General features: G+C 42.2%; 7 protein-coding genes and 1 non-coding gene across 11 annotated transcripts; 6 read left to right on the top strand and 2 right to left on the bottom strand.

The window, feature by feature from the left end:
- Nucleotides 1–1,179: 1,179 nt before the first annotated feature.
- TRNAM-CAU (transfer RNA methionine (anticodon CAU)) lies at nt 1,180–1,252 on the top strand. The gene has a single exon. It is a non-coding gene; the product is annotated as a tRNA-Met (tRNA).
- An 8,701-nt stretch (nt 1,253–9,953) lies between these two features.
- l(3)72Dn (UTP4 small subunit processome component l(3)72Dn) lies at nt 9,954–12,435 on the bottom strand. Its single transcript, XM_017243063.3, has 3 exons — nt 12,220–12,435; nt 10,325–12,158; nt 9,954–10,183 (listed from the first exon to the last, which is right to left on the bottom strand). The coding sequence occupies exons 1-3, from the start codon at nt 12,354–12,356 to the stop codon at nt 10,064–10,066; spliced, it is 2,091 nt and encodes a 696-aa protein (XP_017098552.2). The 5' UTR covers nt 12,357–12,435; the 3' UTR covers nt 9,954–10,063.
- Nucleotides 12,436–12,658: 223 nt separating this feature from the next.
- On the top strand, nt 12,659–14,542 carry Tmx3 (Thioredoxin-related transmembrane protein 3). 2 transcript variants are annotated; one of them, XM_017243059.3, is made up of 4 exons: nt 12,659–12,835; nt 12,913–13,151; nt 13,211–13,834; nt 13,890–14,541. In XM_017243059.3, exons 1-4 carry the CDS (start codon nt 12,796–12,798, stop codon nt 14,277–14,279), a joined length of 1,293 nt encoding a protein of 430 aa, XP_017098548.1. In that variant the 5' UTR covers nt 12,659–12,795; the 3' UTR covers nt 14,280–14,541. The 2 variants fall into 2 exon arrangements, with proteins under 2 accessions (XP_017098548.1, XP_070136020.1); XM_070279919.1 differs by lacking the exon at nt 12,659–12,835 and having other exon boundaries at nt 12,844–13,151; nt 13,890–14,542.
- PDCD-5 (programmed cell death 5) lies at nt 14,523–15,359 on the bottom strand. Its single transcript, XM_017243060.3, has 3 exons — nt 15,182–15,359; nt 14,950–15,070; nt 14,523–14,862 (listed from the first exon to the last, which is right to left on the bottom strand). Exons 1-3 carry the CDS (start codon nt 15,242–15,244, stop codon nt 14,639–14,641), a joined length of 408 nt encoding a protein of 135 aa, XP_017098549.1. The 5' UTR covers nt 15,245–15,359; the 3' UTR covers nt 14,523–14,638.
- A 208-nt stretch (nt 15,360–15,567) lies between these two features.
- MED10 (mediator complex subunit 10) lies at nt 15,568–16,231 on the top strand. The gene is made up of 2 exons (XM_017242677.3): nt 15,568–15,809; nt 15,881–16,231. The coding sequence occupies exons 1-2, from the start codon at nt 15,688–15,690 to the stop codon at nt 16,158–16,160; spliced, it is 402 nt and encodes a 133-aa protein (XP_017098166.1). The 5' UTR covers nt 15,568–15,687; the 3' UTR covers nt 16,161–16,231.
- A 461-nt stretch (nt 16,232–16,692) lies between these two features.
- On the top strand, nt 16,693–17,593 carry Hsc20 (iron-sulfur cluster co-chaperone protein HscB-like protein, mitochondrial). The gene is made up of 3 exons (XM_017243062.3): nt 16,693–16,988; nt 17,041–17,153; nt 17,206–17,593. The coding sequence occupies exons 1-3, from the start codon at nt 16,764–16,766 to the stop codon at nt 17,591–17,593; spliced, it is 726 nt and encodes a 241-aa protein (XP_017098551.2). The 5' UTR covers nt 16,693–16,763.
- A 781-nt stretch (nt 17,594–18,374) lies between these two features.
- On the top strand, nt 18,375–20,015 carry l(3)72Dp (lethal (3) 72Dp). The gene is made up of 4 exons (XM_017243061.3): nt 18,375–18,583; nt 18,770–18,820; nt 18,882–19,111; nt 19,167–20,015. The coding sequence occupies exons 1-4, from the start codon at nt 18,375–18,377 to the stop codon at nt 19,787–19,789; spliced, it is 1,113 nt and encodes a 370-aa protein (XP_017098550.2). The 3' UTR covers nt 19,790–20,015.
- A 474-nt stretch (nt 20,016–20,489) lies between these two features.
- On the top strand, nt 20,490–21,940 carry Tengl4 (Testis EndoG-Like 4). Of its 3 annotated transcripts, XM_070280211.1 has the most exons (4): nt 20,498–20,620; nt 20,737–20,855; nt 20,912–21,067; nt 21,129–21,940. In XM_070280211.1, exons 3-4 carry the CDS (start codon nt 21,035–21,037, stop codon nt 21,918–21,920), a joined length of 825 nt encoding a protein of 274 aa, XP_070136312.1. In that variant the 5' UTR covers nt 20,498–20,620; nt 20,737–20,855; nt 20,912–21,034; the 3' UTR covers nt 21,921–21,940. The 3 variants fall into 3 exon arrangements, with proteins under 3 accessions (XP_017098162.1, XP_017098161.1, XP_070136312.1); XM_017242673.3 differs by having other exon boundaries at nt 20,490–20,855; nt 20,912–21,064; XM_017242672.3 differs by having other exon boundaries at nt 20,491–20,855.
- Nucleotides 21,941–22,808: the final 868 nt, after the last annotated feature.

Genomic DNA, 22,808 nt, shown 5'->3' with positions numbered 1-22,808 from the left:
TTTTTTTGGGAAATTACCTTTGCGGTGGACACGATTACTAAAAAACTACTAATCCGATCAACACCAAATTTTGACCACTTATTTATTATGATATTAGCTAGTCCGTGAACGAGGGATTTTCAATTTTTTTGAAAACTCCTTTTTTAAAGCACAAAAAACGAAAATCTTATACCTTGAAAAAGTACATTTTTTGTTAAAAACGTCGCCATTTTTTTTTAAATCAAAATTTTTAAAAATCCCTCGTTCACGGACTAGACAATACAATATACTAACTAAACTTTTTTGAATTTTGGATTTCGGATGAACTGTTTTCGAGAAATCATGTCCACCGCAAGACACCATCGAAAAAAGACGATTCGGGAATTCGGCTATAATATTTTTGTTATGTAATATTTTTTTATGAAAAAATTTAATTAAGTACCCAGAAATATGTACTAAACAATGTCGGTAAAACATTTTTCATAAATATTTTCTACGGTGTCAAAAAAAAAATCCATAAAAATCCATATTTTTGCGCGGTACAACTGTATATAACCCCTTAAAGTGATAGCCCGGTCTGGAGTTGCTCACTTCTGGACATGGGCAAGGACACAGAGGAATAAATAAATAAAAGATATCAGTTGTAATATTTGTCTTATTTTTATTTGAGTTATAAACTTAAAATAAAATGGTTCTTGGCTAGTTCTTTATTACTATATTTTTTTAATTTTTCATTTTAAACTAAGAATATTTGTTTTCAGTGCACGCTTAGAGAGTAAACACATTGCCCTGACATCAACAACAATGTTGGCAACGGTAATGTTGTCCAATCTGCCTCACTACCCATCGGCCACACCCCCTTCCTGGGCGGTTGCTGTTGGCTTAATTAAATTGTGGTTGCAACTTGCGAAGCGAAGCGCGTACACAAAAATCGCAAGCAACAAAAACAACAATAACCACAATAGCAACAATGCTGAGAAGCGAATGCGGTTACCACTTTATGATCGGTGTTCTAGTTGCGGTCATTGTGGCTCGTTTTTATTAGAACCTTTTTAACCCAATAGACACTGTATTTCCTATTTAGAAAATAGCATCAATCTGATTAGGGGAATTCTTTGCATTTCCGTTTCTATAATTTTATTTTTAGCCCACAAACACACCTGAGATCCTTATCTGTCTTTGAAAACCGGTGTTACCATAGCCTCGGTGGCGCAGTTGGCAGCGCGTAAGTCTCATAATCTTAAGGTCGTGAGTTCGAGCCTCACCCGGGGCATGTAACTTTTTTGTTATTTTTTATTTAAGCATTTTTTTAAATTATTTTTCCTTATTTCTCATTTTATTATTAATTCCAAAGAGTAGCACAACTTCGTCTTTATAAAAATGTACAACATTTAACCATAATTTCATTTTCAGACCGCAGCAATACCACAAAGACAACAACAACAACTGGAGTGGCAAAAACTTGGCTAACATCATTAACAACATTATGACGTTGGTCACATTATGCATAAATCTGGCATGCAAATAGCAACAACAACAAGTTGTTGTAAAACCATTTAAAGTGCTTAACAGAGTCAACAACAGGGGACTGTTAAAGGAGTGGAGCTAACAGCAAAGTTTGGCATCCATGGGGGGCCACTTTAAGTCCTAAGCTAAATCCTGGCAGCAATAAAATGCAATTTGCAGTGGTAGTGCACATTAAGGACTCTCCGACACCAACAGCAAGACGGAAAGGACATTTCGGAGAGAACAAGAAAGCTCAACTCAAGTCTCAGCATTTGCCGCCCCAAAAAGTATGCAATGAAAATCGAAGCGGAGCAGCCAACGAAGTGAAATGCTCGTAAATTGTAGTTGGCTGACAAGTTGACTCCCCCTGGCCTGGCCAGGATGTGCGGGATGACGTTGCACTCGACTCGGTCCTGCGGCGACGAGTGCAATGAAACTGCAAAACTTCCTTCAGACGAGCCAGGAAGCGCGTCAAGCATATCAAATTGTTTATGTGGGTGAGACAACCTCAACTCGGAGCTCCTCCCTGCTCCTGCTACTGCTCCTGCGAGTCCTTGCCACTTTCTTCCTCTATTTCTCCTCATTCAATGTATCTCTTTTTATTGTGCATTTGTCCTTTGGCATGGCAACGAAGGACAAAATTCAATGAACGTTTTCCTGTCGTCCTTTCTTCCCGATGCATCTTGAAAATTATGAAAAGGATATTGGTATTTTATTTCACAATTATTTAAATTTTTAAATATGTAAAGCTTCATTTAGTTCTTAATAAGCTAAGGGATAATAAACTTTTTTTTTTTTTTTTTTTTTTTATTTATTTATTAAGTGAAGAATCCGTACAGCAAAAAATGTACCTTAACAACACATGGATAGAAAATGAAAAATAAACCAAACCTCAATACAAATATGAGGATTACATCATAGGTATGGCATCCTTATTGGCTCCTAATTGTTTTGGCAAAGCCTTGTCGTTTAAGGCGTCTCAAAGGTCTAGCTGGAAGTAGGTTTCTAGCAAGTAGGCTGCGGTGTCTTAAGAGTCTATCACTATATCGGCTTGTATGCCTTCCAATCTGCTCTTCTACAGTATGTAGCTTCAAATCTTTGTGAAGAGTGGTCCCGCGCACATACCAGGGGCAGTCTGTTATACTTCTTAGGATCCGGTTCTGCAACACCTGAATTCGTTTGTAATTGGATTTGGCTGCGATCCCCCAAATCTGTATACCATAAAGCCAAATCGGCAGAATACAGTGCGTATATACCGCTCTTTTGCATCTTAGCGGCAATTTGCTCCTTCTGTTTAGAAGCCAACGCAGTTGCTGGGTCCTCATCTTACATTTTCTGGTCGTGGCTTTAAGATGTGGCCCAAAGGTAAGGCGCTTATCCAGGGTAATGCCTAGGTATTTCGCTAGTGATGGCTGCTCCAGAGTGACTCCCTCTAGATGGATTTGAGGCGTGTTCATTATTTTCCGCTTCAGCGTGAAGCAGGTGTTTGTTGTTTTCAACGGATTAATCTTTAAATTCCACCGTTTGCACCAAGCTGCAAGAGATTCGAGATAGAGTTGTAGCCCATTAGCTGCTTCATGGCGACAACTGGAGTTGTAGATAACAGCAATGTCATCTGCATAGGTCGCAATAATAGCTTTGGAGGGAGCTATCATGTGTTCATTGTTGGGGCTGGGTATATCAGCAGTATACAAGGAATAGAGCAACGGTCCGAGTACGCTGCCCTGCGGAACTCCTGCTCTCATTAGGTAGTTATTCGAATATGTATTCCTAACTTTAACCTTAAACTCTCGTTTTTCCAAATATGATTTGAAAAGTCCATAGAACGGGGCAGGTAATAGGTTTTTAATTTTACATAGTAGGCCATCATGCCATACCTTATCGAAAGCTTGTTGCATATCAATAAAGACTGCGTTGGAGTACTCCAGAGCGTCAAAGGCCTGCAGGATATGTTTCACCAATCTGTGAACTTGTTCAACTGTGCCATGTCCTCCTCGAAAGCCAAATTGATGATCTGGTAAGATACTGCTTTGACTAATAATCACAGTGATTCGATTGGCAATTAGCTTTTCCCAAACTTTAGACAGGGAGGGTAAGAGACTGATTGGACGATATGACTCCGGATCAATCTCCGGCTTACCGGGCTTGTGAATCATCTGAATTGCAGCTAACTTCCACTGCTTTGGAAACACTTGGATCCTGATAATGGCATTAAAAATTAATGCTATATATAGGATAGCTCTTATAGGTAAGGCCTTCAATGTAGTGTTACAAATCCTATCAATACCCGGAGCTTTATTGTTGGGCAACGATTCGATGACTTCAGATATCTCCTCAATCCTTATAGGTTTAATAGGCAATGACATCTGCAATGGAGTCTCCAAACTCTGATGGGTCGCTTGAACTTGTTCTATTGTAGCAAAATCATAAGGAGTGAAGCGATCCTCTAAGTGTTGACCGAAAGCATTGGCTTGTTCCAATTCGTTTTTAGCAAATTCGCCATCAGGACATCGGATGGGAACCTGTCTAAAAGGTTGTCGTTTCAGCGATTTTGTGCATTTCCATAAAGAGTAGTTCGTGTCAATGGTGTAGTCCATGGACGACAATTTATTCTCGAAGAAATCGCTGCGAAGTTCGCTTAAGAGGGTTCGTAATTGTTGTGCTGCTCGATTCCATAAATTTCGGTCCACTGGATCTTGAGAACGAATCGCTCTTCTCCGAAGACGTCTTTTTCTTTTGATCAACTCTCTGGCTTCCCTTGTAGGTACAATGCCATAACTTATAGTACGATGATCAGGATCAGGTGGCGTTGAAGCAGTAGCAGCTCGATGTATATTTTCTGTTAGAACTTCGACGGCGTTCTCAATGTCCTCTTTCGAGTTTAGAGTCGAATTAAGTTGAAAGGAGCTTTCAAGGTGTTGTTTGAAAGCGGTGAGATCAGTGCGTTTTGTGATCAACCTAGGGTTTGGGCTGATATTAACACCATTTGTTAGCAAATTAACAACTAGGGCAATGTGATCAGAGTCTAAATCCCAGCTTTGGCTGATATTTATTTGAGAATCAAGTATCCCATGGTATAATGCAAAATCAATGCAAGTAGCTGTGTGACCGGATACATATGGGTATCTAGTTGGTGAACCAGTGGCAAGAATTTTAGCCCCTCTAGCTGAGATAGATTCGACTAGCTCACGTCCTCTAGGTGAATTGTAAGTGTCGCCCCACATCCAATGTCGAGCATTCCAATCACCACCAATCAGATACCTCTGACCACAGGAAGCGAGTATGTCAGTGAAATGCCGTTCTTCGATTCTGTGCCTTGGAGGACAGTATATTGCTCTTACATCCATAAATCCCATGCCTGTGGCAACTTTAATGGAAGACATTTGTATGTTTTGTGTTTCTATAACACTTTGTGGGAAATGACTGAGAGAGCTTCTCACCAATACCGCCGATCCTCCAACGCCATGATTATGCCGTGATGGTTTATACGCTGGATAGAAGGAATATCCATATATTTTAACTACTTCTCCTCGATTAAGCCTTATCTCACTTAAGAGTATAATATCAATACGGTTGTTGTGTGCAAAGAGTTCAACTTCTCTGGCTTTACCGGAAATGCCATTGACATTCCAGATAAGGATCCTAAGATTGTTCATTGTGAGGCTGAAACGTTGTTGTGGCGCTGGGGAACTGATTTATCCCCCATCCATTGTTTGATTGAGTTGGCCATTTCGAAAACCATATTTTCGAGCCGTTCAAGTCGTTGGCTGTTCTTCTTGTTTTGTTGCTGTTGTTCCTGCTGCTGCTGCTGTAGCCACAAAAAGAATTGCTGCTGCTGCTGTTGCTGGAGCTGTTGTTGCCATTTTAAAAATTGCTGCTGCTGTTGCTCTAATATTGACTGGACATCGAGCACTTGTTGTTGTTGTACAGCATTTTTATTCGAGTTCTGTAATTGTTGGTGCGCTTGGAGGTCATGTAGACGACGTTGGGCAGGTCCATTTCCATTTCTGACTATTGAGGCATAGGATAAACCCCTGCTATTGGTTGCAAAATTGTTAGGCATTTGCTTAGTGAGTTGCTGTTGACTGACTGTTGACTGATGTTGCTCACGTTTTTCTTGTGGTTGACGTGTTGTTTGTTTCTTTGGGGGACCCATAGATCGTCTAAGGAAATCTTGATACCTCTGGCAACCCTTGTAGCTGGCCGTATGATTCCCACCGCAGTGCATACAAGTAGGCGGTTGGTCTAGGGGCCGAGGGCATTGCTTTGTATGATGATCTTCGCCACATCGAGCACAAAAGGGATGTCGACGACAGTACTTAGCTGTGTGGCCATATTCTTGGCATCTTATACATTGCGCAATTTCTGATGTTTTGCGCATCCTTTCAATTTTAACCCGTTGCCGGCAAAGTGTTACTATATCGTATATATCATTTATTTTTGCGCATGGCTTAATATTAATAAAAAATATGTTGAGTCTTTCATCTCGGTTAGTCCTTGACTTTGGGTTATGCACTTGAAGAACATCAAAGCCAAATGTTTTAAAATTAGCAACAATTTCGCTGGTTAATGTGCTATGATGAAGCCCCTTAACCACTATTCTATAAGGCTTATCTTCCTTCATTTGGTAAGTGTGAAATTCTATTCCCATGTTGTCAAAATGATCAACAATTACTCGATAAGTTGTAGAGTCTTTGGGAAAGATTCTAGCTGTGACTCCTTGGTTAACTTTAACTTCTACGTTCTCTAAACTAGTGACCTCCGAAATGACATTAAATAGTTCATTAAGGTTGGTAATACTTAAAACTATTTGCGGTGGTTTTGAAGAATCATTAAGATTATTATATCTATTAGAATCTCTCTGTTGAGATCTGTCGTCAAAATCATTTGTATCCATATAATCATTAGATATATTTATTTGGGCAGCTGCTGAAGAGCTAGTAGGGCTTTCCTTTTCATTACTTTGTGTCATCTGAACCTGTCTGTCACTGTTAAGGTCCACTTCCATGTCTAGTAAGGCAAACCTGTTACTGTAGCTTGACTTGCTGGTTGATGCTGATGGTAAGATCTCTGTAGACCTTTTTTTGGAGTTAAGTGTGGGTGAAAGGGGTTTCTTCCTCTTACTTATCAGATGTTTTTGGCTGCTCTTCAAGAGGTTAGCAGCATCAGTCAGTGGTGTAGGCGAAATTATATCAATTTCATTAACATTTGGAGAGGCAATTGCAGCAGCTCCACTGCGCAATGGAGAAGCTATGTTAGGCGAGCATTGTGTGAAAACATTAATATTGCTCTGTGGTGTGTACACACTGCTAATTGTGGCAGTTGTCGCAGTTGCCGTAGAGAAAATTGTATTACTAGTAGCACTAGTAAATGATAGCGTAGTTGTTGTTGTACTGATGTTCCGAGTTTCGGAGTACAGTGTGCATTGATCACTGATGATCTCTGACCTGATCTCAGAAGGTGATTTTCCAACTATTTGATACATTTTTTCATAATCAATCTGCTTAATGCTCGGCTGGGAGTTAGAAAAGTGTCCATCCATTTTCAAATTAAAGTTTGGCTTACCCCTCTTGTGCGGCTGCGCGCAGAGTGAGGGGTGAGGTGCAGCCCAATCGGGCAGAGACTGCAGTCTTAACGCACTACAGTTATGTTTTTGTTGTAGTTCAACTGCCGACGCTGTACAAGACAGCGTCCGAAATTTAACGATTTGTTTACGAACAGTGCCCAAAAGGGAAAAGGGAATATTCTTGCTTTTTGGTTTGCTTCTCCGCGACACGACCGATCTCACCAAGAGCAGAATTGCGACCTGGATAATAAACTGGATTTTTATGAACCCATAGCCAAAGTCAAAGCCACTTGAGTTGGCCAACTCTCAGCTATTTTGACCTTTTCGGCTGGTCATTACCTGCACAGCTGCACTTTCATTAATATTGTTTTTTGTTGTGGCCCCACGAAGAGGTTTCCTTCAGACCAATTAAGTGCTGGCTTTCCCCGAATGCTTTCTTTTCATTGTTGCCGGGGTCTGGGCCGGTTGGCCGGCGAGCATAAAATTCAATCAAGTTTTGTGTTGAGCCAAAAGTTACGATGCCTCAGACAGGGCGCAGTTACCCCTTAAACCTAGACCTGCCTGCCCCCCTCTATCCCTGCCAGCCAGTCAGACAGACAGGACACGTTTGTCCTTACATTGTCCTCTGGACTGCTGCTCCTGTTGCTGTTGCATCCCATGACTGTCTAGACTTGAGTTGGTTGCCCTCTCCCCGATGCCATGACAACCGCATGCGATTTATGCTGATGCGAGCATTTACCCCATACTCTCTGCCCTCCATGCCCCACTACCCCACCACCCACTCCAACGCCCAATTAGCACCCACCGCCCTCGGCCTCGCCCACGCGTTAATATTATTAAATGCAAATTGAGCTTTATCCCACTTCATTCATTAGCGGCTGTAATTTAGCCAGCGCGAGTCCTTGTTTATTAGCACCTCGAATCTGTTGAGGTTTCACGCAGGAATTGGAGTTGAATCGAAAAATAGTAGGGGTGCAGAGCCAAAAATGGGAGTTATTATGCTAATTAATGGTTAAAATATATGCTGAAAATAATTAATAAGCCAGCATAGGAGGTATGTTTTAAAAAGGTATTTTTTAAAGTTTTAATATAAAGTTGAAACTTTGTTTTAAATATAAAATAAGCTAATATATTAAGTAGATTAATATTTATATTTAAAGTTATTTTAATGATGAAGTAAACTCCACGTTGCATCCCTGAAAATAAAATGTGCAATTGAGGTGCAAATTCCTTTGGGAACATTCGCTTCCTTTCTGTTCTCTGTTGGCTGGCTAATTTGCAAACCAATTAAATGTCAATTTGAGGCATTGTTCCTTAACCTCTTTCCGGCTACACCCCCCTCGGATCCGTCTGTTGACTGCCGCCCCCTTTGGAGCGAAATAACTTTTTTTCGCCACCGCCAAAGTTTCGCCCATTGCCTGTCTAGACGTCTTTGGCAGACTCTCACGACTTCTTCCTTTGACTGCAGCCCGACTTTTCCCTTAGTTTGCATTGCGTAGTTTGCATAACTTTTTCCCATACCAGCTCCTCCGCAACTCCTTCATTCCATTTCGCTCAACGCCTTTCACCGGCTAAGTGAGTTTTAATGCCGACAAAAGCGCCCCAAGGGGAATTGTTTCGGTTGCGGTGGGTGCGGAGCCCGGGGTCTGGGTGCTGCAACCAAAATTGGCATACGTTGCGTATGCGTTATGTGTGCATTTATAGTTTTGTATGGTTAGTTTGAATATTTCAACCGGATTCACTCATTATTCATGTCTGTTCGCCACTTTGCCCTGCCAAGCGAAAACTGTCCCTCCAATAGCGGCACGCCCACTCGTAACGCCCCCACAACCGCAGTCAGCCAGTCAGCCAGTCGGTCGGTTACGGTCGCAGTTAAAAAAAAAAGTTTTGGGGCAGCTATGGGAAAGGGATCCATACTTTCAAAATATTTTTTATTCAAATTGAAAAAATAGGGTATGAGTATAGGGTAGTGTAACGAACTAATGATGCTCTAAAAATAAATAAAATAAAATACTATATAGATATGGTATCATTATAATCCTTAGAAGAGGTTTGTTTAAATAATATAAAAGCTGAACTTGGAACCAAATTGGTAGGGAAATACCATACCTTAATACCATCATAAATATCTGATTATATTTTAGAAATATTTAATTAATTAGTAAGTTAACTTTTTCAATTAAACGATTAAATATCTCCATGATATCCCACATAGTGATATGCACCACAATTCCTCCTCCTGCAGCCATCCAGCGTTTCTACGTTTCAAATGGAAAGTTTTAATCACCTTTCTGATCCAAAAAGTGGTCATGACCCATCCCGAACCAGAGTCAGAGTCAGAGCCTCTCATGGCTGCAGGATACTTTTTTTTTCGGCCGAACCACCCACTCTCCAACCACCGAGTGGTGGAGCAGCAGCAGCAGACGTCCGTCGGCCCAGCCGGGCAATGAGTTTTTGAGCTAAAAGTTGAATTGTGCATCGACATTCCCCCGCATCCCGCAGTCAGCAGTCCACAGTCCACAGTCCGCCTCCGCCACCGCGGCCTGCCACACGCCGCCCGGCTCCCAGATCGGCGCTGTGTGCGTGTGTTTTCGACTGTCTGTGTGGTATGCACTTGTCTAGACATTGGCTAGACAGTGTAAAACCAAAAAATAACAGCAACAACAATTACAGTAAATGCCGGCGACACAAAACGAAACGAAATGTTGCACAATTCACGTAGCCCTCTCCTCGCCGTCGCCGAAAAAAATGGAAGAAACAAAAAAAATATCCCCGAGCATGATCCATGTTGGGGAGCAGGAGGAGACTTCGTCGATGTCGTCGATGCCGATGGCAGAGACAAATTTTTGGCAATACATTTGACAAATTTTTCGCAACGGGCCTCCAAGCATTCACTCCGCCATTGTTTTCTACTTTGATTTTATTTGGTAACTATGTGGAAACTAGTAGGTAAACCTAAGCGAAGTGGTCCTCCTTCGTTCATCCTCCGGGTTGTCGCCTCCGTGCCTCCGCCTACGCGGCTGCGAACTTCTTTCGCTGGAACGGCGGCGGCAGCGTGGCGAGCAGATTGTTTGTCGAAATGCTGACGTTGACAAGTTCGTTAGGACTCAGCCGGGACACGTGCACCAGGTGCTGCAAAGGACGAAATAAAGAGACGGAATCGTTGCAGGTTATTGACGAAATGGCCAGAATAAATTCAGTTAAAGGCAAGTGGGAGGACTAGTAGGTATGGTAGCAGATTTCACGGTTTATTAATACATTTAGGGACCTCACCTGTCTGGGCAACTGAGTCTTGATAGCCAATCCCTTCCCACTGTCTGACAGCGAAGTACGCTTCTGATTCGTCAACTTCTTGGACTTTGAGTCCACCACATAGTCCGCTTGATCTAGAGACTGAACCCTCTCCAGCACATACAAGCTGGTTTCTGTGTGCACGAGGAATATGTTGGGGTTCTTGGGATCCAGGCTGATGCCGTTGATGCAGTAGTGCCTTGTGTCTGGGATCAGGTACTCGTCCGTCTCGCAAGTGAACCTCTTCTTGACTAAATCGTACTCCACCAACCGACCATCGGCGTAGGCCACCACCACCCGTGGATGATCCTGATGAATGGACAGAGCAGTGGTTCCCGCACGATATCGCGGCAGATTCAACAGGTGCTCGTACTTCTTGCCCTGAAGCTTCCAAACGGCAATCAGTTTTGTGGATGTGGCTGCCACAACGTACTCCCCGCTATGGGAAACCACCAGATGGCTGATCGCAGATGTGCAATGGCTACTCAGGTCGATGCTGTTTTGGAAGACAACGCTATTTTCCTTCAGATTAAACCAGCTGAGGTGATTGTTTTGGGGGTTCAGGAGTGCCAGCTTATCCCGTTTGGTGAAGATGATGTGACTGGAGGGTCCTAGTTCCTCGGGAAGATCGTCCACCAGACGCTCCACTGCGAGCGGGTCTCGTGTCACACGCGTTAGCCTGAGCTCAGTGAGCGTGGAGTAACAGATCCAATTGGCATCGGGGGAAATGGCGGCGGCCTGTATGAAGCTGTTCTCCTTCACATTCAGCTCGAGGAGCTTCTGAGGTGGCTGTTCCAAAAGGAGCTCCTCCGTATGGCCCACTGGATGATTCCAGGACTTCTTTTTCTCCTCGTCGGTGGCAGCTACTGATCCCAACTGCCAGAGATGGAGGCTGTTTGGATACCTCAGGAGTAGAAGCTTCTGACTGGCAGCTACCGATGCCACTGATCCTTTTAGGAAGGGAGCATGCTGTGAGAGCTGCGCTTGCATCCTTTCGCTGGATGTGATGGTCAAGATGCCGTCCAGGCCTCCAGAAAAAATCTGGCCATCAACCAGTGCCAGGGATTTGACGTAGTGCTTGTGGGCGTCGCGCTGAACGAACTTAATCCAGCGCTCGCTGGTGGACTCCTCCCGCTTGATCTGAGTTTTGCTGAAGACTCGAATCAGGGGCGGCTCCATTCCACTGCAAACCAGGCGATCCTCCTTTTCGTTCACAGCGAGGGCAAATACGTTCTTGTCCAAGACTCGAGTAGAATCGATCTGCGCGGCGTTCTCGGCATTCCAAACAGTCACACATCCCTCCGAGTCTCCAGCTATTATCGTATTATCGGATAGAACCTGAAGAGACCACACAATCACATCCTTTGCTGAGAGCGTCATGGTGTGTAGAGTGGTTCCTTTGAGGACATTCCAAATCCGAACGAATCCCTCTGTGCCAGATACTAGTTTTTTTCCTGTTTTGTCGAACTTTAGGCAGAGCACGCGGCCCTTCTGCTGGTTGAAGAGCGATTTGTAGGTGACTTCATCGTTTTCAATGCTCAGGATGTTTATGTGGCCCTCCTCCGATCCCACTGCGAGCTCCGTTTCTGAGGGATTGACGTCTACGCACCAGAGGGCATTGCCGGTAGGAGAATGCTCAATACGTGGCTTGAGGGTTTTAAGATCCCATTCGATAAGATGGCCCGAGAGATCCACGGAAAACAGTCGACTGCCAGCCCAGACTAAAGACTCCACCGAAGAATCTTCTGGCAGGTGAATAACAGAATCCAGGTAGGGTGTATGTTCCAGATTCCACAGCTCTAAGCTGGGTGATTCTCTGGAAAATGAGTGATCATAAGTAGGTGTTATTTTTCCTTTAGTTTTGTGACATATTTTACCGACTCAGCGCGAGACACTTGCTCTTTTTGCTGTAGGCCAAGCTAACAATGGCACGGGGTTTGATAGTATAGAAGCGCACATTGTGCAACTGGTGCTTCCCTTCAGCTTTTGTTTCCTTCTTGGTTGTATTTGTCATCTTTTTATTAGTAAATTTACTGTGGAAATGAGGAAATCCAACTAAAACAAAACCCTCAACAGTTGCACGTGTGTGGTGCAGTGCTGCCAGACCGTTTTAGTGCGGTTGTAAACAAACGGTTAGGGTTGCCAAGCAATAAACATGAATGTTTCAAAAATAAACGAATATGCATCTTTAAAATGATTTAAAAGCATTAAATAAATAATTTAAGCGTTAGTTTAATTAATTGGGATGTGTTTATCACTGCTTATTTGCGCAATAACATTTGTTCAACCGATTCTTATCAAAGTTGTCGTTTGCAATCAAGATAATCTGGTCACACCAAAACAGAGGTGGTGGTTTTCACAAATGTTTTCATTTTAAATTAATTAAATTAGTTAAAATAGACAGAAAAGAGCCTGGAACTTGATAGTTTTTAGTACAAAGATAAAAAGAAAATATGTCGCCAAAGTCTCAGTGGGCTTGGATTCTCCTGAGTGGTAAATACACAGCCCAGAAGATGGGTAAACAGTCATGCATATACACACACTCATTAAATATTTTGCGAAAACTTTAGCGCTCCTGCTGGCTTTGGGATCGGCGGCGGTATCCTCGCGGGTTCTGGAACTGAGCGATCGCTTCATCGATGTGAGACATGAAGGCCAGTGGCTGGTGATGTTCTACGCGCCATGGTGCGGCTACTGCAAGAAGACGGAGCCCATATTCGCCTTGGTGGCCCAGGCGCTGCATGCGACGAATGTGCGAGTGGGCCGCCTGGATTGCACCAAGTATCCAGCCGCTGCCAAGGAGTTTAAGGTTCACATACCTTAACCACATGGAGGCTTTCATTCTACATGGAAATCTCTCTGTTTCAGGTTCGAGGATATCCCACAATTATGTTCATCAAGGGAAACATGGAGTTCACCTACAATGGCGACCGTGGCCGCGATGAACTGGTCGACTATGCCTTAAGAATGTCTGGTCCCCCAGTCCAGTTAGTCACGCGAACTGAGAGCGTGGATATGCTAAAAGGATCCCACACGATCTTCTTTATGTTTGTTGGCCAGCAGGAGGGTGTGGTGTGGGATACGTACTATGCGGCGGCGGAGGGGTACCAAGAGCACGGGTTCTTCTACGCCACCGGTGAAGATATTGCCGCCCAGCACTTTGACTTTGAGAAACTGCCAGCAGTTATTGTTTACAAAGAGGAGCAGCACCACTTCTATCCCCACGGCCACCTGGCTCACGAAATGGATCCCAATGAAGTGAACGAGACCATCTTCCAGTGGGTGAATGTGGAGAGGTTCACCTTGTTCCCGAAGGTCACACGATTCAATATCCACCAGTTGCTAAAAACGAACAAGTACTTGGTTCTGGCGGTTGTACAGGAGGATAAGCTCAACCAAATAGCCACTCACGAGCTGGAGTTCCGAGACATGGTCGAGGGAGTGATACGAAAACATCGTCCTCGGTATCACGACAAATTCCAATTCGGATGGGTAAGTGGAAGCTACACCCATGTGGGTTTCTGTTTCAATGTAGAATTTTCTTTAGATTGGAGAGCCTTCCATAGCCCATTCAATCATTCTGGACCAACTGCCCACGCCCCATCTGATTGCCATAAACTCGAGCACCCAGCACCACTTTATACCGGATGACGATCCATTGCAGATGACCCCACAGGCCTTGCACCTGTTCCTTGAGTCCATTGCCAACGAAAGCGCCGTAGCCTACGGAGGAGATACGTACTTTGTGCGCTTGAACAGGGCTTTGTTCGAGGTGCGAAGATCCCTGAGGGATATGTGGCAGGGTAATCCTGTACTGACCACCGTCATCTTTGGCCTGCCCCTGGGATTCCTTTCGTTAATTATGTACTCCATATTCTGCGGGGATTGCTTGGTTACGGAGGAAGACCCGGAAGAGGACCACGAGAAAAAGGAATAAGCGGAAAGGTCTTTCCCAGACGATCTCGATTTTCTAAAGCTAGTAAACAAAACTAAGAGTAGAGAGTATATCCAAACGGAATAGAAGAGACCATGCAATAAGTCACCATTCCCATCCCCTAGAGAAACTTTTCTACCGCCTATATGTAAGCCAAATCTAGTCCTATGTCAAATCATCTCACGTACGCTGGAGGAGAACTTCCAAACCGCTTCAACATCCAGCATTTGACAAAAATAGAATCAATTCACATGCGAGCGTTGGTTCTTTTTTTTTTTGTTTTGTTTTTAAGTTATTAAAAATAAAGATGATTTAGCAAAAACTAAAATTATAAGGAGTAGCTGAGTGCGATTCTGGCCGGATCAGCAGCCGTAGTCTTCATCGTCGTCGCTATCAATGGCTGCTCGGCGTCGATCGTACTTGACGGTGGACTTGCTCTGAGGCATCTGGGCGTTGACGCTCTCCAGGATGCTCACAAACTGGGCGTCGTCGAGTTTACCGCGCACCTGACCCATCTGGGCCATCCGGATGACCATGTTCTCGAACATTTGTGCCTTTTCCGGCTTGCTCACCTTGAGTGTGTTCACTGTAAAGAAGAATAATCTTTGTAAATCCGAGTTTTTTAATCTTTCGCATAGAAGGAAAGGGGGAATAATTCTATTTTTAAACTTACGTCGCGCCCTAGCCTGCTGGTCAAGAACCTGGGACAGAATCGAGTGCTTCATCTCCTCCTGGGCGCGCATCTGCTCCTGTTGGGCTTGTTGTTTTTCTGCATCATTGCCACCGCCGCCGCCCTAAAATCGAAGGCCCATTAGAAAAGGATATTTGAAGGATAATGATTTGTAGGAACAGGTGTTCCAGAAGTGTATGACTAAGCCGGTTGTCTAATAATATTCTTCACTTACAAATTGCGACTGCAACTGTGACATGCGCTGAGCGCGTAAGGCATCTAAATCACCATCCGACATTCTATAATATTAATTTAGTACAATTATTGGCAGTTTAAGCTATGAAATTCCTTAAGTTCTCGTCCAAAAAATAAAATCACGCAGTTTTCCTGCAAGCGTTTTCTAACACTGACCCAGTGATGTAGTTTCATTATGGTATTTTTTCTTAGCCGTTTTTAAAATAAATTTACCAAACTAAATTTAAATTCATATAACATTAAATTTTTTTTTTTAATAATGAAAATGAAATGAAAAATAAAAATGATTTAATTATCCAATTTCTTATATATAAGCAGAATAAATCTAGTAGGATTACAAATACTTTACCGTTTCACATTTAAAAGTTTTCCAACACCGAAAAGAAGACATTTTCAACCACTAGATCGCAATTATATGCTTGGCCATTATTTTCTAGAAAAAACAAGTAAATACGCGAAAACAGACCTTTTTTGATAGTTTAAAAAATGTCTGCACCATTGGAAAACCTAGAGACGCAACTGGAGATGTTCATCGAGAATGTGCGACAAATACGCATCATAGTTAGCGATTTCCAGCCACAGGGTCAAAACGTTCTGAATCAAAAAATGTAAACATCCATTATTTGTGGAAAATATTATAGTTTTTAAACTTCTAACGCAACCCAAATTGCTTTTGCAGTAACAGCTTGGTAACTGGACTCCAGGAAATCGACAAACTTCGCTCGCAAGTGCAGGACGTGTATGTGCCCTTCGAGGTGTTCTTCGATTACATTGACCAGGACAAAAATCCTCAGCTGTACACCAAGGATTGTGTGGAAAAGGCTCTGGCCAAGAACGAGGAAGTCAAGGGCAAGATTGAGAGCCTCAAAAAGTTTAAGACTAATCTTCTATTGGAGTTGTACAAAACCTTTCCCAACGAAATGAACAGCTACAGAGCCTATCGAAAAGATTCAATGTAAAGAGGGACCAACTACCCAAATCCTAGTTTCTAAGCGTCACACAAATAAATATAACTTATAATAAATGAAAACTTTATATCGTCTAATATAGCCTTTGACCAATATTTCTATATTATTGGTCTATTGGTCTCTATTTGTATATTTTTTTAGTGGCTTCTGCTTCTTTTCTGATTCCTAATTTCATCTTGTTAATGTTGATTATTTTTAATTGGATGCGACCCAGGAAGCTTGCAACTTTGTGAAAATAACCTTTAAGTATCATGCAGACATAAAATTAATCTTAAGAATCATTGAATATGATTTTCTAAAAGCATTTCAAAGATTAGCTCCGAAATGACATATTTTAAGATTAAAGACGAAATTATAGATTAAATCTTAGTGCATTAAGGGATCAAAAATTTCCATAGAACCTTTCAATTAAGTTTAAAAAATTATAAATTTACTCAAAAAGCTTAAACTTGGCGGCGGAGGCTTTTGGCGATGCCACCTTTTTCTAAAAGTCGTGCCACCTATTTCAAGGCTCTTCATCAGATGGTTGGTCAGCTGTTATCGGATATGTAATTTTTAGCTAGTAGATAATAATTGTTTTATTTCGTTTACAAAATGAGAAGTATAATTCAGGCTTTTCGGACTGCCGGAAGGTCAAGAAACTATGTGTCACCTGCTCGAAATGTTTTGGAGCAATTTGAACGATTCAGACTTCCCCAAGTGCAAAGGTTTGCAACCAAATCCTTGCCGGCATGTTGGAATTGTCAAAAGAAGTCTGAATTAAAGCATAATATGATCTGTCCAGACTGTGGGCACCTGCAGGATGTAGATGCGACCATAGTAAGACTAATTTAATTACCTTTATCGGTTTACTTTAATGTTTACTTTGCAGAACTACTTTGATTTGCTGAGCTTTCCCACAAAGTTTCCGCTGGAGCCCCAAAAGTTAACGCAGAGTTTCCGTCAGTTGCAGACTCTGGTGCATCCTGATAAATTTAGCAACAAGTGAGTGAATTATAAGCAAGTAAGGAGCATAATTTTGATAGTCTTTTTTTAGGACATCTCGGGAGCAAATCAATTCAGCCGATTGGAGTTCACTGATCAACAAGGCCTATAAGACCCTGGCCACTCCAATTAATCGAGGACAGTATCTGCTTCAGTTGGAAGGTGATCAAATGCCGCAAGACAACAGTGCTCTAAATAAGGAGTTCCTTATGGCCATGATGGAAAAGAATGAGGAAGTGGAGGAGGCTGAAGATCAACAGGCCTTGGAGGCTTTGAATGCCGAACTTATAAAAGAGCTGGAGGAACTGACCCAAAAACTTACCTCCTTCTTCGAAGAAAAAGACCTCCAAGGGGTTAAAGGAACTCTTGTGGAGATGAAGTACCTGCTGAGCATTCAGAGCAGCATTAAACAGAAGCAGCAAAGTTTGCTGGGCAGCTGAAATTGGAAATATCGATCTGGCAATCGAATCGCACACAATCACACCTACCTGTTGCTATCAGCTGTTAGGTAAACAATAACAAAGAGCGCTTGTTTTATAATGTGAATAAAATGCTATAGCTCTATAAGAGTTATAGTGGTTTCGCGGTCGGTAAACTGTCAATGAAACTGGTTTTCTTTCCAATTTCAATGGAATCTCGTAGCGTTTTTCCCCTTTTCGAGGAGCAACACCCTGTTACTCGGGCCACAGTTTGGGAATAACTTAATCAATTAATCGCCGTGCTATCTGTTGAACTCAGCTCATCGGGGGGACACCCGCGGGAGCACTTAGGAGCTCGCACACCAACGTCACCTCATCGATTTCAGCCTACTCATGCCCACAAACACAGCCATAGAAACTGTATCTGAGGGACGAGGTGGAGGAAAAATCGGCGCAAATTCTATAAATTTAAGGCGCCAGTTGCTGCAGTTGGTAGTTCTATACCAAGGGTAGCGGATAGTGGACTCGCAGTAGAGTTCTCGTGCCAAATAAAGTGTTTGGGGTTAAAAGGTATTCATTCAAAGGCATGTTTACCCAATCCTCGGACTTTGTTTATGCTAGTAAACTAATACCACCTTTGGAATAATCAATACTCCTTCGGTAAGAAAACAATCCTTAGTAAAAACAGGTGAAGCTTATATCTCAGGAAATTTAATTCAATAAGTCAAGTAAATTAATAGAATTCCTTGTTTTATTTTTAGCTTTCTTTACAAGTGCCAAGTTCGAACAAACCTCAACCAAAATGAATAAACTCTTTACAATTTTGCCATTCCTTATGGGAACGCTGATGCTTTCTTCTGCGGAAATATCCACACCCATCATAGGAATCCTGACCCAGGAGGTTTACCCTGATGGCCTGATCTCGCGTCACTTCGAGAACAAGACTAGTTATATTGCCGCTTCGTATGTGAAGTATCTAGAAGGAGCTGGGGCCCAAGTGGTGCCAATTTGGTGAGTGGACAGACAGATACAGATATCTGAGCAAGGCGCAAAATCAAGATAAGAAAAAGTATTCATACACGTGTATATATAGATCGTAAATTCATAAAATAAACATGTTTTTGTTGCCGAAATCGCATATCCCGATAAGATTGCCGCAAAGCCAATTAATAAACAATTTTCATTCTTTCCCGCCAGGATTGGTCGCAATCGCAGCTACTACGAAGATCTCATGCAGAAGATAAACGGGTGAGTGTCTAAAAATAAACGAAGAAAAGCCCAGTATTAAGATTTATTGATATTCTTTCAGGGTTTTGTTACCTGGCGGGGCTACTTGGTTTAATCAGAGCAACGGGTATGCCGATGCCGGCGAGCATCTCATCCAGTTGGCTATAGAATTGAACGATCGGGGAACCTTCATGCCGGTTTGGGGCACTTGTTTGGGAATGGAATTGTTGGTATACAAGCTGGCAAACGGACCAGAGCATCGCATCGACTGCAAAGGAAAGGGAATTGCACTCCCCATGGAGTTTAAAGACGGTAAGAAAAACCTTTTGTACTTTAAAAACTGATTAATACTTTAATCTCTCTTAAGACTACGCCAAAAGCCGACTTTTTGCCTCCATTAGTGACGATATTGTAAGCCTCATGGTCAGGGAAAATGTCACCTACCACTGGCATCAGTTCTGCTATACCGAAGAGGACTTTGCACAGGATCACCTAAACGAAACATGGCGAGTTATATCCCTCAATCGTGACCTAGACGGAGTCGAGTTTATTTCTACAATGGAGCACTTGAAGTACCCGTTTTATGGCGTCCAATTTCACCCAGAGAAACCACTTTACGAGTTCACCAAGACGAGTATTCCTCATACATCTGCTGCCGTTTTGAGTGGCCAATTCTTTGCCGATTTCCTTGTAAACGAGGCGAGGAAAAGTCCGAATAGCTTCTCAAACTCTACGGAACAGGCCAGGTCGCTAATTTACAACTACAATCCGGAGTACACATCGATTCTGGGGTCTTCCTATGTGCAGCAATATTTGTTTACCAATAAGGAAATGGGAATTGAAGTTCCCGAAATACCGGATGAGGGTGGCGATGGAGAGGGGACTAACTACTATCCTCCCTACTATGACCAGAATGCTGGTGGAGGTGCTTCTGGTATAGTGCCAGTTAGTGGCTTACTCCTCACTATGCTGTTTGTAGCAATAAACTGATTCATTCAGTTGACTCCTATATTTGCTGTTCTTGCCTGGAAAGAATGTGTTCGCCCTTCGGCACTCGATACTACATGAGGACCTAATACTGTTTGTGATTTACTCGATTTTATACCGCTGTCAACATGCTATTATTTAAAATGTGTCATATATGTATAAAATAGAAACATATTTATCATCATTTGAGGTTTAAAAGATAATAAACACGATTCAATTGATATTAAAACCTAAGTTTTTGATTAGATAAATTTATTTATGAACTTTGGCCAATAAGATTTAAGCACAAGTTTTTATTAGGAGTATTTAATTTCATTCTTTAATATTTTCAAATTGTCACTAGGATTTCTCTATAGTTTCTTCTTCTATTTTTTGATTATGGATCTCGGAACCGGAACTTCTGAAGATATTGTTTAGGACTAAGCTTTTCCTTTCTATCAGATCTTTTATTTTTTCGTTCCTCTTTAGTAAATATACATTGGAAAAATAGTCGAATATTTTCATTAATATCACCATTTATATAAAAAGTACAAGTTCATTAACTTTAATGTCTATAAGGAGTAAAGACATTTCGAAATTCCCGAAAGTATGCAGTCATGTTTGGTGTTAATGGCTTTTAATAGCCTAATAGCCAGCAACTTGTTTTTCGATACATTTTCTAATTAAATAGAACCAATTTCAAACCATTTAAATAAATAAATAAGTGTATATGCTTTTCTAAAATTGTCTAAAAAGAAAATATTGAATTAAAGTAAATAGAAGTTCTATATATTTTCAAAATTTTCAAAATGTTAATTTAAAGCACTGCCGAAGATTGAATTGGGATATACATAGGTAATTCCCAAAGTAGCGGATATTGCTATGTCAATTTTCGATTTTACGTAAACCGGTAGAGTTTTCTAACTCAAAAATGTCAATTTACCTGATTGTTCCGTTTTGTGGGGTGACAGCAGTTGCATTTTTTTTTATCGGAGCCGTTGCCCAGCAGCACATATCGTACAAGCGGGTTAAGAGCGTTACCCATCAGGATCCGTATGTTTATCGAAGCCGTCACAAGTTGTACAGTGCGGTAAGTCAGAGTCCTTTCAATGTGTCCCGATAGGTAATACTTTTCCAGAGTTATAGCTGAGATTCCTGGGGGTGGAAGCTGAGCCCCCTCAGGCAACTCCGATAGCTCCGGGAAAGAGATTATCAAGGAAGCTTGTCACTGCCGCAGATGAGGAAGGATGTAGTGTTGTTGATAAAGCCATGTTCTGGGGACGTTCTCGGATTCGAAAGGTAGTAAGTTAACCTCTAACCTTAATGATTGAAGACATTTTGTATGGCCTTTTCCCTTTCTAAGCGAGACTCGACCGAACCCGAAAATCGAGATGAAATCGAAAACGTGAACGAAATCATGAAGTACGGATTTCCCGGAATGGACGACATCCATATCTATAAGAACTTTGTCGTTTCTTACGATCGCCGCAACCGAATCGCCCACTGGGTTTGCGAGCGTCTGGGCGTGGAGTGCCTATCGGAGAGGGATCCCAAGACCCTTGTTAAGCCCAATGAGTACATAACGGATTACACCATACCGGCCATGTTTTCCCCCACGATGAGGGACTTTCGAAACAGTGACTGGGTTGGAGGCCACATGGCTTCGCCGCAAAACTACAAGTGCGACTATGTAAGGTTCCACGAAACCTACAAGTTCCCCAACATTGTGCCCATCCATCGGGGTCTTAAGACCAACATTTGGCAGAAACTGGAGCATTATGTGAGGCTACTGACCCTGCGGTCGGATGCCGTCTATGTGTACACCGGACCCATGTTTATGCCCCAGCGGATAACCTTCCGGAATTGGGCCATTCGACATCATGTCATGGGCATGAACACGGTCGCCGTGCCCACGCACTTCTTCAAGGTAATCATTAGCGAGCAGAAGGGGAACTTTGATCTGCCCTTCATGGAGGGATATGTGGTGCCCAATGCTGACATCGACAAGAACATGGATCTTCGAGCCTTTCTCTCGGAGATTCGGGACATCGAGCACTTTGCTGGACTCAAGTTCTACGACGGCAGGGTGCGCAATGAACTGGGAATGAGTATTGTAGACAATCCCAACATGGACTATGAACTGAATATTGAATAAATTCTGAATTTCTGGATAAATTGAGAACATAATTTAATAAAATATTAAAAACAAATTGTTGGCTTTTTCCTAGCCCAGACATCCGTTTTACGGCCAAAAATAACTGCCCGGAAAATATGTTACTCAATAGAAGCACGTGTGCCTGCTTTAAGGACAATTAGTAAGTCAGTTCTGGCTAGACACTATAGCCTGATTATATAGTCTAGCCTGATTAGCATTCGATAGTGGTTTGAAGAAAAGACACATTCGCAACAATAGAGGGGGAAGCATTCAACAAAACCCGATCCAGACAGGGCGGAAAACCACAGCGACCCAGACAGAGAGATACCAGGACACAACAATGAGAATGGAAGCCCCTCGCAATAATGGGAATCTGACAAAATAACAGGTGCCATAACAAGCAACTCCACCCGCCACCGGGCAACAATAAATTGTGTTCGCGCCAAGGACTGAACTTTAACCCCTGTATGGAAAAAAGGAATACAAACAAATAACTGAGCCAGTGTCCGTCTAATGGTATTCGCTGAGGAATTTACAAATACCCATAAGCCTGGCAGGAAAAAATTCCGCTCTGTCATGCGCTAATTATGAGCATCCAACCTTTTGACGAGCCCCTCGAGTGAAAAGGCTAAAAACACTGTGACTGTGGAAGATGAAAAGGACATGCCCAAAAAAGCTTAAAAAAAAGGGGAGAAAATAAAGAAAATTCAAAGTATCAGACATGAAAAGGAAGATTCCCTGTAGTTGACTAAAATAAAAATAAAGGATGTATTTTGCATATATATATAAAATTTTCAAAATATTTTTATTTCTTAACTATATCATTGTTTTTATATGTGTTTCCTATAAGAATCCTTTAGTCCTAAAACCCAAATGATGTTGTATCCC

This window comes from Drosophila bipectinata, chromosome 3L, assembly GCF_030179905.1.
Source record: "Drosophila bipectinata strain 14024-0381.07 chromosome 3L, DbipHiC1v2, whole genome shotgun sequence".
Classification (NCBI taxonomy): Eukaryota; Metazoa; Arthropoda; class Insecta; order Diptera; family Drosophilidae; genus Drosophila; species Drosophila bipectinata.
The sequence above is the reverse complement of the archived record's forward strand: the minus strand, read 5'-3'. Positions and strand labels throughout refer to the sequence as shown.

Bases quoted from the DNA above. Each gene is read 5' to 3' on its own strand.
- Tmx3 (XM_070279919.1), top strand. From the start codon at position 12,870: ATGCATATACACACACTCATTAAATATTTTGCGAAAACTTTAGCGCTC. The intron at 13,152-13,210 runs GTTCACATACCT...TCTCTGTTTCAG, and splicing joins CCGCTGCCAAGGAGTTTAAG to GTTCGAGGATATCCCACAAT. The intron at 13,835-13,889 runs GTAAGTGGAAGC...AATTTTCTTTAG, and splicing joins ACAAATTCCAATTCGGATGG to ATTGGAGAGCCTTCCATAGC.
- PDCD-5 (XM_017243060.3), bottom strand. From the start codon at position 15,244: ATGTCGGATGGTGATTTAGATGCCTTACGCGCTCAGCGCATGTCACAG. The intron at 15,071-15,181 runs GTAAGTGAAGAA...CTTCGATTTTAG, and splicing joins CACAGTTGCAGTCGCAATTT to GGCGGCGGCGGTGGCAATGA. The intron at 14,863-14,949 runs GTAAGTTTAAAA...TCTTCTTTACAG, and splicing joins CCAGCAGGCTAGGGCGCGAC to TGAACACACTCAAGGTGAGC.
- MED10 (XM_017242677.3), top strand. From the start codon at position 15,688: ATGTCTGCACCATTGGAAAACCTAGAGACGCAACTGGAGATGTTCATC. The intron at 15,810-15,880 runs GTAAACATCCAT...TTGCTTTTGCAG, and splicing joins AACGTTCTGAATCAAAAAAT to TAACAGCTTGGTAACTGGAC.
- Hsc20 (XM_017243062.3), top strand. From the start codon at position 16,764: ATGAGAAGTATAATTCAGGCTTTTCGGACTGCCGGAAGGTCAAGAAAC. The intron at 16,989-17,040 runs GTAAGACTAATT...TTTACTTTGCAG, and splicing joins AGGATGTAGATGCGACCATA to AACTACTTTGATTTGCTGAG. The intron at 17,154-17,205 runs GTGAGTGAATTA...GTCTTTTTTTAG, and splicing joins CCTGATAAATTTAGCAACAA to GACATCTCGGGAGCAAATCA.
- Tengl4 (XM_017242672.3), top strand. From the start codon at position 20,697: ATGTCAATTTACCTGATTGTTCCGTTTTGTGGGGTGACAGCAGTTGCA. The intron at 20,856-20,911 runs GTAAGTCAGAGT...CCAGAGTTATAG, and splicing joins GTCACAAGTTGTACAGTGCG to CTGAGATTCCTGGGGGTGGA. The intron at 21,068-21,128 runs GTAAGTTAACCT...TCCCTTTCTAAG, and splicing joins GTTCTCGGATTCGAAAGGTA to CGAGACTCGACCGAACCCGA.